Source organism: Bos javanicus, chromosome 7 (genome assembly GCF_032452875.1).
Source record: "Bos javanicus breed banteng chromosome 7, ARS-OSU_banteng_1.0, whole genome shotgun sequence".
Taxonomy (NCBI): Eukaryota; Metazoa; Chordata; class Mammalia; order Artiodactyla; family Bovidae; genus Bos; species Bos javanicus.
In genome coordinates this window covers 61,380,945-61,393,986 of record NC_083874.1, presented here as the reverse complement: position 1 = coordinate 61,393,986, position 13,042 = coordinate 61,380,945, and the positions used below count along the sequence as shown (strand labels likewise).

At 52.8% G+C, this 13,042-nt stretch overlaps 2 protein-coding genes across 4 annotated transcripts in view; both read right to left on the bottom strand.

The window, feature by feature from the left end:
• TCOF1 (treacle ribosome biogenesis factor 1) overlaps positions 1-13,042 on the bottom strand; it is a 291,309-nt gene that overhangs the window by 149,833 nt on the left and 128,434 nt on the right. The window lies entirely within an intron of this gene.
• NDST1 (N-deacetylase and N-sulfotransferase 1) overlaps positions 1-13,042 on the bottom strand; it is an 88,628-nt gene that overhangs the window by 53,974 nt on the left and 21,612 nt on the right. For both annotated transcript variants that reach the window (XM_061424045.1, XM_061424046.1), the window contains exon 3: positions 4,231-5,117. In XM_061424045.1, coding sequence (XP_061280029.1) covers positions 4,231-4,743 — 513 coding nt within the window. In that variant the 5' untranslated portion in view covers positions 4,744-5,117. The remainder of the gene's footprint in view (positions 1-4,230; positions 5,118-13,042) is intronic.

Here is a 13,042-nt window from a genome sequence, read left to right as displayed (position 1 = left end):
ATTTCACATGCTAGCAAGATTATGCTCAAAATTCTTCAAGCTAGACTTCAGCAGTATGTGAACCAAGAATTTTCAGGTGTTCAAGCTGGATCCAAAAAAGACAGAGGAACCAGAGATCAAACTGCCAACATCCGTTGGATCTTAGAAAAAGCAAGGGAATTTAAAAAAAAAAAAAAAAAAAAAGCTACTTCTGCTTTATTGACTATGCTAAAGCCTTTGACTGTGTGGATCACAAACTGTGGAAAATTCTTAAAATGATGGGAATACCAGACCACCTTTAATCAATAGAACCGAACATGGAACAATGGACTGGCTCAAAACTGGGAAAGGAGTACATCAAGGTTGTATACTGTCACAGTACATCCTGTGAAAAGTTGGCCTAGATGACTCACAAGCTGGAATCAAGATTGCCAGGAGAAATATCAACAACCTCAGATATGCAGATGGTACCAGTTTAATGGCAGAAAGCGAAGAGGAAGTAAAGAGCCTCTTGATGAAAGTAAAAGAGAAGAGTGAAAAAGCTGGCTTAAAACTCAGCATTCGAAAAACTAAGATCACGGCATCCATCCCATCACTTACATGGCAAAAAGATAGGGAAAAAGTAGAAACAGTGACAGACTTTATTTTCTTGGACTCCAGAATCACTGGGGATGGGGACAGCAGCCACGAACTTAAAAGACGCTTGCTCTGTGGAAATAAGGCTATGATAAATCTAGACATGGTATTCAAAAGCACAGACATTACTTTGCCAACAAAAGTCTGTCTAGTCAAAGCTATGGTTTTTCCAGTAGTCATGTATGGATGTGAGTTTTGGATCATAAAGAGAGCTGAGCGCTGAAGAATTCATGCTTTTGAACTGTGGTGCTGGAGAAGACTCTTGAGAGTCCCTTGGACAGCAAGAAAATCAAACCACTCAATGTTAAAGGTATCAACCCTGAATATTCATTGGAAGGACTGACGCTTAGGTTGAAGCTCCAACACTTTGGCCACCTGATGGGAGGAGGTGACTCTTTGGAAAAGATGCTGGGAAAGATTGAAGGCAGGAGGAGAAGAGGGTGACAGAGGATGAGATGATTGAATGATGTCATCGATTCAATGGACATGAGTTTGAGCAATCTCTGGGAGATGGTGAATGACAGGGAAGCCTGGCGTGCTGTGTGCTGCAGTCCATAGGGTCACAAAGAGTTGGACATGACTGAGCAACTGAACAACAAGGCCTGCAAGGCAATGAGCTGAGGGTGCACAGAGTAAGCGTACAAACAGGGCTTCCCAGGTGGCACTAGTGGTAAAGACTCCAGTTGCCACTGTAGGAGACAAAAGAGACAGGGGTTTGATCCCTGGGTCTGGAAGGTCCCCTGGAGGAGCACGTGGCAACCCACTCCAGTATTCTTACCTGGAGAATCCCCATGGACAGAGGAGCCTGGCAGGCTACAGTCCATGGGGTCGCAAAGAGTCAGACACGATTGAGGTAACTTAACACACACACACACAAGTGTGCACAGAAAGCATTAGGGGCCCTTGTCAGGCCTCTGCCAGGATGTGCTCAACCCGGGGGAACCTGGAGCTGCCAGGCTGAGCCAGGAAACAGGGCTACGGACGAAGACCGACTCCGCCCTCAGGGACTTCAGGGGCACATGTTGGCTGAGCCACAAGACAGACAGCCACCCCCAGTCGTGTGTGCAAGGCCAGCCAGCTGCCACTTCCTGGTGGCTCTGGGTACCAAGCACTGTGCTAGTGCTTCCTGTCCACTGTCCTGTCTTCAATGTGGCGCAACAAAGGCGGGTGCTGTGATTGGCCCCGTTTCACAGACTGGCTGAATATCCTGCCCAAGGTCACTCTGTCTGTAAGTGACAGAAAGAACTGACCCACAGTCTGGACTCTCCAGCCCCTGCTCTCCCACTGACCACGGAGTCCAGTGCTGTGGGCATTAGAAAGTGAGCACTTCCAGACCCCTGGAGTCCCAACCCCCAACCTGCATGTTTCTTGCAGAAGAGCAGAAACATGCAGCTTGACCACCAGATGGCTCCAGTCGGAATGGAAAGTCACCGGCCCCTGATGAAAACCAAGGAGGGGTCTTGTCTTACACAGAAGGGTGGAAAGAGCATGGAGCACTGGAGCGACCACAGGCCCCACAGGAGACTCGGCATACCACTGCCCCTCCCTGGGCCAAATGTTCACCTTCTGTATAGCAAGGAACCAGGGCCTAAGAGGATCCCAGCTCTGTTGTACCCACTGCGCCCAGAGTCCACAGACTGGTCCCCAGAAACCAGGGGAGCTCTGGGCACTGGGCGTGGGCTCTGGTGCAAATGCTACTAAATACGTGGTTTTCAATGCTCCTGGACCCATCCCAGTGTTGGGAATAAAGTCTGTAGAACCAGATCACCTAGGTTCAAATCCTACACCTATGCTCATTAGAGGTGTTGAGTGCGGGGACATTGCTTTGCCCCTCCGTGCCTCAGTTTTCTTCTCTCTCAAATCAGGATGACCTCCGCCTGGTTTGGAGGATGGTTTATGAGTGCCAAATGCGTTAGCTCACATAAAGTGCATAGCATGTGTGGGGCTGTGCATGAGCACTCAATAACTGTCAGCCACGCCGACGTTTCTCAGGCGTGGGGCTCTGCATCAAGCATAATGAAGTTCGTGGCAGGAACGGAACACAGTCCAGGAGCAAAGGGAAAGCAGACAATGAAGCCGTCTGACGCTACGCCACTGCCCAGCCATAAACCAGGCCAGCGTTCCCCAGATGCTGAGATGTGAAATAAAGGGTTTTGTCATCAAGCCAGCTGGGGAACAAAGCTCACCAGGTTGGTCCACTGCAGGACTCCTAAGGGCCTTCAATTTCTTGGCCCACAAAACCTTTTCTAGTGGCAGAGCATCCTGCTCCATTAGTGCGTGAAAGAACACACCGTAAGACACCCTCATCTAGACCACAGTCCTCCCAGCACAGGGCACAGGGCCAGGGCGCGGCTGTGCCACCAACGCCTGGGCACGAACGAGTAGCCACCGGCGCACACGGCTACTTCTGACCCATCTCCTGCTCCTCTCTCCACTCACGCCACACAAGGGCTTGTGTGTTTACTATCTCCTCTGCCTGGAAGGCCCTTTGCACAGAGCCATGGGCTCCTCTCATGCCCTTCCAGTCACCTAATCAAAGAAAACGTCTCTGGCCAGTCTATCAAAACCAGCATCACTGCCCATACCCATCATCCACGTGCCCTTTCCTGCTTATTTTTTTTTTTTTGTACTTATCACCACCTGCCACCTGGTATGTTCATTTGCTCACTGTCTAGTCACCCACCCCAGCCATTGCACAGAAATGTCAGCAGCACAATCGCAGGGACTTGGCACACTTCAATCACCACTGTGTCCCCAGTGTCCACCGAAGAACTTAAACATGGTAGGCACTTCGTAAATATTTGCTGAATGAAGGAACAAACACCCTCAAGCACCCAGCTAGTCCCAGTCACCCACCTTGCAGTTCAGAGTTCTCTGGCCATAGCCTCTGGGTCTCCTATCCGGCTGTCCCCAACCTCCTCCCCAAGGACAGCTTCTCCATGACAATTTCAGAAAGGACCGTGGTCCCAGCAGTCGCTCCAGGTACCCCACCAAGCCCAGAGCAGCTCACTTGTCCTCTGGGATTTCTTTCCCCTCCTTCTTCCAACGCAAAATGGCTCTGGTCCAAGGGGTGCATGAACTCCATATACCCCTCCACAGCCAAGAGGAAAGGGTATAGGACCCAGAGCCCCAACTATCTAAATCTGGGCTCAGAGCCTGGCTCTTTCACTTACAGGCAGCACAGCTTCCTGTAACCTAACTTTACCCTCCTGAGCTTTGGTTTGCCCATCTGCAAAACAGGGACATACCCCCGCCCTTGGGAGAACTGCCGTGACAGGTTTTGAATGACCCAGCAGAGCACATGCTCTTCTCCCTTGCACCCCATCCCTAGGGCCACTCTTAAGAGTGGGCCAGCAGCGTGCAAGGCCTGTGCAACGCAGGCAATGCTCCTAATAAAGCTAATACTTAAAAGGCACCTACCAGGCACGAGGCACCATGTGCCCCAAGCACCTTATCTACACTCACCCGCTCACCCTTCACGACCAGCAAGCTGGGAGGAGGCGCTGTCATTACCCCCATTGTACAGATGGGAAAGTCAGGAACTCAGCCAGCGAGTGTGGGATGAGAATCGAGCTCAGCTGGAGCTCCTCACTGCTCAGACCTGCCCCCGCGTACCTTGAAGAAGCCAATGATGCCCACGCCGTAGGCCACGCAGTACTTGTCCAGCAGCTCCCGGTTCCAGGCATCCAGGTTGACGTACTTGAGGATGTTCTCATAGATGATGAGGGCGAAGCGGCCACGGCCCTTGTCAGTGAGTGTGGGCATGTCGCCCTTGCCCGGTGCAATCTCCGTGCGGTACTTGAAGCGGCTGGACTCCAGGATGGCCACCACCTCCTGGCCCAGCTGCGAGTAGAGGCTCTCCACAAACACCAGCACCAAAGGGTCCGTGCGGGAAGGGGTGGCCGCCTGGATGGGCTTGAGCGGCAGCAGGCGGCTGGGCGCCACGGGAGGAGGGTCCCCACAGTCAGGCTCGGGGGCGTCCGCCGAGGGCTCCAGGCCCCGCTTCCAGCCATAAAGGTAGTAGGCCGAGACAAAAACGCTGAACAGGCAGAAGGCGAACAGCAGGAAAAGGACGGCCTGCGGGGACACGTGCCGACACAACCTGCGGAGGCGCGCCAGGGCGGGCATCCTGGCCCCCAGACCGTGGCCACCAGGGCCCCGGCCTGCCCCAAGGCCCCACGCAGGAGGAGATGCCCGAGTTGTCCACCGGCCAAGAGATTCACAGAGACTCAGTGAGTGAGGCCCGCAGTGGGCAGGGGAGAGGAGGATCCGGGCCCTGGCCCTTCCTCCCAGCCAGGGGCGCAGTCCACGGCTGGTTGCGCTCCTTCCTTCCTCCGCACCCCTTTATGTCACCATGGCAAACCCCCACGTGGTCCTGTGCACAGCAGAAGTGCCCCAGGGCGTCAGGGCCTCCTGGGGGGGCTGGGCAGCGGGCAGAAGGATGCTGGGCAGGCCTGGGGGGGCCACATGCCGCTCGCTCAGTGGGGCCCCCGGGGCCAAGGCTGTGGAGAGAGAAGGAGAGTCAGAAGGTAGAAAGTCGGAGTGTGGGCCCTGGGGGTCTCCACCGACTGTGGACCAACAGGACCTGATCTAGGCCGGCCCGAGTTCGACTACTGCCGCTCGACCTGGGTGCATGCTTTGGGGCAAGCTTCTCCATCTCTCTGAGCCTCAGTCTCTCCATGTGTTAACAACAGTCCCTGCCTCACCAGAGGCTGGGAGGTTTCATCCCATAATGTATACATCACGCTGAGCAGTTACCTGCATATGGTGTCTTCAGTGATAGATGCTGTTTATCATGATTACCAGAGCCCAAGACTGCACCAAGAAGACTCCAGAAGCAGGAAGAATAAAGCGGGACAATAAACGTTCGCAAGGCCTGGCAGCTAGAGGTAGAATTCTAAATCACGACCCAACACCGCGTTCCCCCACTCCCTTACCCGCGTGCTTCCCACCCCTTTCTCTCTCGGAATGCGCCCAGCAGCGCCATCTGACAGATTAAAGCCTAAGGCTCAGACCAGGATTCAGACTTAGGCTGTGAGGCATCAGCGGCTTGGCTGTGCGAGAAGGCCTCTCAAGCATCAGCGATCTCACGTGTGACATCGCCAGGCCTGCTGCACCAGGCTGGGGCCGAGGGGTAACCGAGGAAACCTACTGGAGGAGCACAGAGTAAGCCACACGTAAGAGATGGCAGCTGCCGCTATCTGCCCCAAATACAACAGGCATCTCTCATCCTCAGGGCACAAGCCCGCAGCAGCACACACCAGCCCAGCACAGCAGGCGACCAAACCCCCTGCCTTGAGGATCCCAAGCTCGCCCAACATCCTCACCCCGACCACGGCCCTCCAGTCTCCCTTAAACGTGAGTGGAGGCAGCTGCTGAAAGCTGGCAGGAGAGCTCCCATGCAGGATGGGAGATGGGGATAAGGACAGGAGTGAGGGACTGGGCTGGCGCAGCCAGGAGGGGAATGTGAGTCTCAGACCCAGAGGCAGGGATGAAGATCCTCAAAAACGTTCCCAGCCCCCAGACTATATGGTCTGCTCAGCGTGGATACAGTCTACCAGAGACCCTAAAGCTGTACTTCTAGGAACTCATCCTAGAGGTAGTAATTGCAGAAGTGTGCAAAGATTTCCCCAGAAGAAAACGAATCCCCGCGCTGCATAATAGCCCAGAGTGTTGTTTATAATAGCAAATGCCCAACAATAGGGGACTGTCTTTAGCAATTATAATGCAAGCATGTGATGGAATCCCAGGCAGCCATTTATAGTATGTTGAAGAAGGACATTTACTGACACAGAAATAGAATTACCATATATATTGTTAAAGTAGAAAACATTTTTATAAGACCATACTGTCTTATTTTTGTGAAAAATTTTACGCGTAAGCCAGAAACTGGTACTAAATCCAAAAATCAAAACAAAAAACAGTAACAATTATCTCTGACTTTTCTTTTCCTTTGTTTCCTAGATTTCCTATAATAATCATTTGTTATTTTGTGAATACGTGAAAACAAATATTTTTAAGAGATGTGCTCAGCAAAGAGGCAGGGGTATGAAACGAGGACGTGTCTCAGACGCCGGGTCTGCTCACAGTTCTGCCATAATGCGCTGTGTGGCCTCGGCACACTCTGCCCCTTTCTGGGCCTCTTGTTGGTCAGCGAGGGGCCTGGGCCAGATATTCCACCTCTGATATTCTACAGTTCAGTCTTTTACGATGTACCAGCATCACAGGGAACCCAAGGTGGCCAAGAAAACAGGTGAGTGTGACAGCAGGGAGGGTATCTGAGGGAACTGAGGGGCACTTAATCCCCCTGGAGGAGGAAGGGGGAGGATCAAGGAAGGCTTCCTGAAGGAAGTGGTACCTGAACTGGCCAGAAAGCCAAGCAAGGGTTGACCCAGGGTAGGAAGAGGGAGGGACACACAGCGAAGCTCAGACATAAGGGAACAGGCAGAGCTTTCCAGGGAGTCCCTGCAATTCCAGCTGAGGGCAGGGCAAGGCGGGACAGGCTTCCTGGGTGGGGCCAAGAGAGCTGGGGCGACTGGTCCAGCTTATTCCCAGGGTGCACCCATGTCCTGATCCCCTTTGATAAGGGCAGCCCTCTGCCCTGCAGCCACAGCAAGCCCCACCCCTTGGCCCAGGGCCAGGACAGGAGCACAGTGGGTGGGGAGGCACCTGCCTACTCAGGCCATCTAACCCCACCTCCCCTGCTGGCCTGGGTGCTCTGGTCACCGGCCTTCAGCCTGTTGCATTAACAGCCTTTCAACATGTGTGCTAATGACACAACCAGCGGTCTCAGGCGTCTTGGGGTCACCGACCCCTGTGGGAATCAGACATTTCCCTATTAAAAAAAAATGCACGTATGCTGGGAAATGTTGCAACAACTTCATAGTCCAAACCCAGGGCCTCCAACTCCCTAAAGCCCTAGGTCAATAGAGCTTAACGAGCAGACTAGAGCTAGGCAGCTTCGTTTAAACCCAAGCCCTACCACCCAGTAACTGTGTCATCTGGGGCAAGTTCTTCAAGTGCCCCCAGTTTCCTAATCTGTAAAACTGGAAAACTTGACATACTTTCCGAAGTTGTGAAAATTAAATGAGTGGATACATAGGAAGTGTCAAGCCTGGCACACAACCCTGAGGAAGGCCCAGCTGCTGTTTTCATGTATTCCTATTTAACGTACTCATAACGTGGGTAACACCTGAGCCCACAAAGCACCGTGAAGCTCCGGGCACTCTCTAAGTCTCTAACGGCCCTTGGAATCCCAAATCCCCACTTTCAGGAGCCATGCCTTGCTGGGGAACTGGATGGATGAACAGAGGCCATATAGAAGCCATAAGGCTAGACAGAAGGCCATGCAAAGCTCAAGCCCAAGAGAGGGTAAAGGGGGAAAGCGGGTGACCGACTGGCCCCTGGCCCCAGAGAAGGCCGAGTATCCTGGCAAATCGCTGACCACCATCGAGCTGGCCACGGGGGCCTCCAGTGCAGCCCCCACCGCAACCCCTCAAGGGCCTGGCACCAGCCATTCAAGGCCCTCCATATCTGCCTGAATTCCTGCACTCCTGTGGCTCAAGGGATGCCAACCAAAGCTTTCAAACCTCTGTGGAGCCACGCAGGCCTCAGGGACATCTAGGGGCTGAGGCCTCAACACTTCCCTCCTGCCCTGGGCCTGCCTGGGCCTTGCCGACATCACCAGCCATTTTCCTAAACTCCAGCCTCACCCAACCAGTCACCAGTCTTGGTCATGCATCTAGGCCTTTGTTAATGAAGTTCCCATTGCTTGGAATGTCTTCCCCTACCCCTTGGGACACTTACTCATCCTTCAAGACCCCAGTTCCAACATCATCATGTCTCTGAAGTCATCTCCACCCACCAACCCCTTTCATGCCCTCACGTCCCATTCCTCGGGCTCCCGCCCCATCCCTACTCTATAGCATAGAAACTGAGAACCAGGACCCTCCAGCCAAAACAGGATGCAAAATTCTTTGACAGCATTTTTCTTTGAGACTAGCTATCAGCATCTTAAAATCAGGAGATTTCATATAAAAGTCAGAACTTCCAACTTCTTGGAGAAGGAAATGGCAACCCACTCCACTACTCTTGCCTGGAGAATCCCCTGGACAGAGGAGCCTGATGGGCTACAGTCCATGGGGTGGCAGAGTTGGACACGACTGAGCTACTGACACACACACAAAATTGAGGAGATACTTGATGGCAAAAGGGTACACTTCATCCACTCTCCCATCTCCTGCAGGAAGCAGGATGGGGCAGGCAGCAGCTGGGAGGCAGGATGGCTCGCCACCCCACCCCTCATCCCTTCTGGAAGTCTTGGGGCCTCAGCGCCTGCAACAGCTGGCCTTAGGCAAATAGAAGACTAAGTTGTTTACTGGCAAAAAAAAGAAAAAAAAAAAGAACTTCCAACTTCTTGAAAAAGAACACATTTGAGGGACTTCCCTGGCAGTTCAGTGATTAAGACTCTGCACAGTTTCAATCCCTGGTTGATGCGCTAAGATCCCACATGCTGCATGGTGTGGCAAAATAAAAAAGAAAAAGTCCATTAAAAAAAAAAAACACGTTTTAGTGACACTAGGCCTGTGGAAATGGCAGCCCACCCCAGTACTCTTGCCTGGGAAATCCCACGGACAGAGGAGCCTGACAGGCTACAGTCCATGGAGTCGCAAAGAGTTGGACACGACTGAATGGCTGAACTCAGCATGGGGCATGCACACCCACTGGCTACCTTTGTAGCTTATACTTCAAGCTCCGGCCTCAGGTGGGTGAACACAGTCCCATAGCTGACCTCCCTCCCTCATTTAGCTCCCTGATGGCTCAACAAGTAAAGAATCTACCTACAATGCAGGAGTCACAGGAGATGCAAGCTCAATCCCTGGGTCAGGAAGATCCCCAGAGAAGCAAATGGTAATCCACTCAGTATTCTTGCCTGAAAATTCTATGGACAGAGAAGCCTGGTGGGCTACAGTCCACTGGGTCACAAAAAGAGCTTCTCTGGTGGCTCAGTGGTAAAGAATCCACCTGCCAATGGAGGAGACACAGGTTCGATCCCTGATCTGGGAATATCCCACAGTCAGGGCAACTAAGCCTGTGTGCCACAATTATTGAGCCTGTGCTCTAGAGCCAGGGAGCCATAACAATTGAGCCGACATGCCTCAATTACTGAAGCCTGCAAGCCCTAAAGCCCATGCTCCGCAACAACATAAGCCACTACAATGAGAAGCCCTCATACCACAACTAGACAGTGGCCCCTTAAAACCACAACTAGAGAAAAACACACACAGCAAGGAAGATCCGGCACAGCCAAAAATAAAATAATAAATAAAAAGTAAAAAGCAACAAAGGGTTGCAAAGAGTGGAACACAACTGAGCAATTAAGCACTTAAGTGCACACACTCACACACACATACCAACCCCTGGGCACACCCGAGCATGCAGTCCAGGAGAAGCAGACTTGGAGTGTTTCTACACATGGCTCTGTACCCTGGAGCCTGCAGATGGCAGCAGGACCGGAACTTATGACCTGTGCCCGGCAGTGTGCTAAGCACTTTTACATACTTTATCTCAATTAATCCTTACAACTAATACTGTCATTCACATTTATAGTTGCAGAAAATAAGGCTCAGAGATGTTAAGCCACTTAAACCACACAGCTAGTCAGTGGCAGAAATGAAATCTGAACCCAAACCCCATGAAATGGTGATGGCTCCAGAGCCTACAGGGGAATCTTGGCAGGGATAGGGGAGAGCATGAGGGGACTTCAGCTACCAAGCCCTCAACCAAGCCTCCAACTGTGCTCTTTCAGCCCTAGGCCCAGCTTTCCCTGCCAAGGTGCTGGGGATAATGAATGAGATGCTCTGGTTGTCATGGAGATGCCATGGCAACGCTGCACTTTCGGGAAATACCACGGTAACTGTGGCCACTGCTCTGTTGAAAGTCACTCATGACCCCACCCCCCACTCCAAAATGCTCAGGTGCCCCCAGAATCCTCTCTAGGACGCAAAGAGAAAAGAGGCAGAAGCTACAAGGAACTTCTCAGAAACCAAGTTGTCTACAGAGGAGGACTGGGGAGGAGGTTGAGCTCTGCCCTGGATGGACAGGTGGGCTCTGAAGTGAGACCAAGAGCCCCCTGAGCCTTTGACGGTGAAGTGCACCTAACAACCCAGCTCCCGTGCACTTGCTGCCTCCATGTGCAGCAGCCTCCCATGAAGAGCTGCATGCATCATGCTGTGTCATCCCAAACATCTGCGGGGCAGTGATGCAGTAGCTGCTAGCATCCTTGTTAAAGGTCTTTGTGCAAATCTCTCCACCTCTCTGAGTCTCAGTTTCCCCAGAGTAAAATGGGGTTTATACTACTTATCTATCTTGCAGGGCTATTGCCAAGACTAAGAGAGATGATCTGTGTAAAACTGCTCAGTGCCTGGCACATGCTGATTACAGGCTAACAAGATGATTATTCACTTAATGGATTTGGAAACTGAGACTCAAGAAGGAACTTCCAGAAACAGGAAGAGAGGTCAGGTTTGGGCGCACACTGGAAGTCGGGAACAAGCAGATGATCCATGCTCTGCTTCCTCATTTGGTTCCTACCGAGCCCCGACAGGTACCAAGCAGGGCACTGGGCACTGAAGGTGCAGGCCTTTGGGCTCCACGGTCCTAGGTCTCTGGCGTGCTGCTGCTGCTGCGGGCTGAATGGAGGCCAGGACCCAGAGCCCCGCACGCTCACCCAGCCCAGATTTTATTTCCTGCCTGGGTCACTCCTGACCATGCCCCCTACTTCCTCCACACTCACAGGCACATGAATGGACAAGCAAACTTACATGGTGCTGAGATGTTCAAATGGGTCAACACAGGCCTCGGGGCCACAGGCACAAGGATGGGGTGGGGAGTTGAGAAGAAGTGCGGGGAGAGCCCGCAAACAGGCTCAAAAGTATGTGAATGGGCATTCAGCCTCAGGGAGGAGAAGTGGCTGCTGGCTGGCCACTGGGAGCCCCACACGCAATCCCAGGGCCATTCCCCACAGCTGACTCGGCCCCTCCCAGCCTGTCACACCCCCAGCACAGTCACACCACCACCCATTACCCAGCCACACCCCACAGTCACTCTGCTCCACCAGCTACCCTGCCCCAGCCTGCCCCACCCACCACATGTATAGCAAAGAAAATCCTTCACATTTGCTTCCCAGCTGTGCAGGAGTTTCTCTGGCGCAATCACACCCTTGGGAGGCCGAGACCAGAAGCAAATCCCTTCCTCTGCTGGAATCTGCCGTACGCCCCACCCCCCACAGCCCCGCAGTGCCGCCTGGCTGGGGGCCAAAGGGCTGCCTATCCGTCACCCTGGAGTCCACGGCTGCCACCAAGGGACGGTCGGCAGTCTGGCTGAAGGGTCTCAGGATTGCAGAGTGTATGGCCCACCCTACAGTGAGCACACGGGGACATGGAGGCCCAGAGAGATGAAAGGACCACCTCGGGTTGCCCTGCCAGGCCTGCCCCACCCCCACCTGCCTTGGCCCATTTTCTTATCCACAAAGAAAGCCTACACATCCTCCTCCAAGGCCAGCCTCAGCTGAGAGTTGACTCTACCAGCTCTGAATTTCAGAAGTCCTGGATGAGCTCTCCTGCCCTGTACCATGGCAGGGCATGCAGGGCCAGACTGATGTGCCAGAGATGTCAGCTGCAATCAAGACTAGCACACTGGGCCCCAACTTCACCAAAAGCTTTCCAAGACAGAAATGATCACCCACCCATGGTAGGTACGTAAGAGTGAAGAACCCCTGCCAATGACCTTTCCCTTTTTCAATCTGCTACAAGGAACTGCCAAGCTAAACGTATTAAAGCATGAACTCTCATGTATTAGACATGATATGCCTGTACTACATGCTATTATTTACCCCTCACTACACCACTATGAACAACATTCCCTTCATTTGACAGATGAGGAAACCAAGGCCCAGAGCAGTCTGGGGCTTGCTAACAAGTGGCAACTGGGAATCTCCCCAGCCCATCCATCCTTCAGCAGCACGTGCCCTCCAAGTCCACTGAGGACAGCTGACACAGGCCAGCGCCTGCACACCCTGTCCTCTGTTCCCTTCAAATGCTGCACTGTTTTTGTTTTCAAGCATCTTATGTGTCTTTTAACATCAAAAGCAGCCTCTCACGATCTTGCCTGCAAGCAGACCCACAAATCACGCATCAATCAACAAGCAAACAAACCATAAAGCACTGGTTCACTCCCCAGCACCCAACCTGGGATCTGTTCTGGGTTCCCCAGAGGGGAATGCCCAACAAAAATCTCAAGAACCGAGACCCCCTACTTGTTGAGAATTTGTCTTTCTTCCGCAAGGCCTGAGTTGAGAGTGTACCTTTGCACCAGCTCTGAAAATAGGGTTTACTGAGCAAACAAACAAGACAGCAGGGCGGCAAAG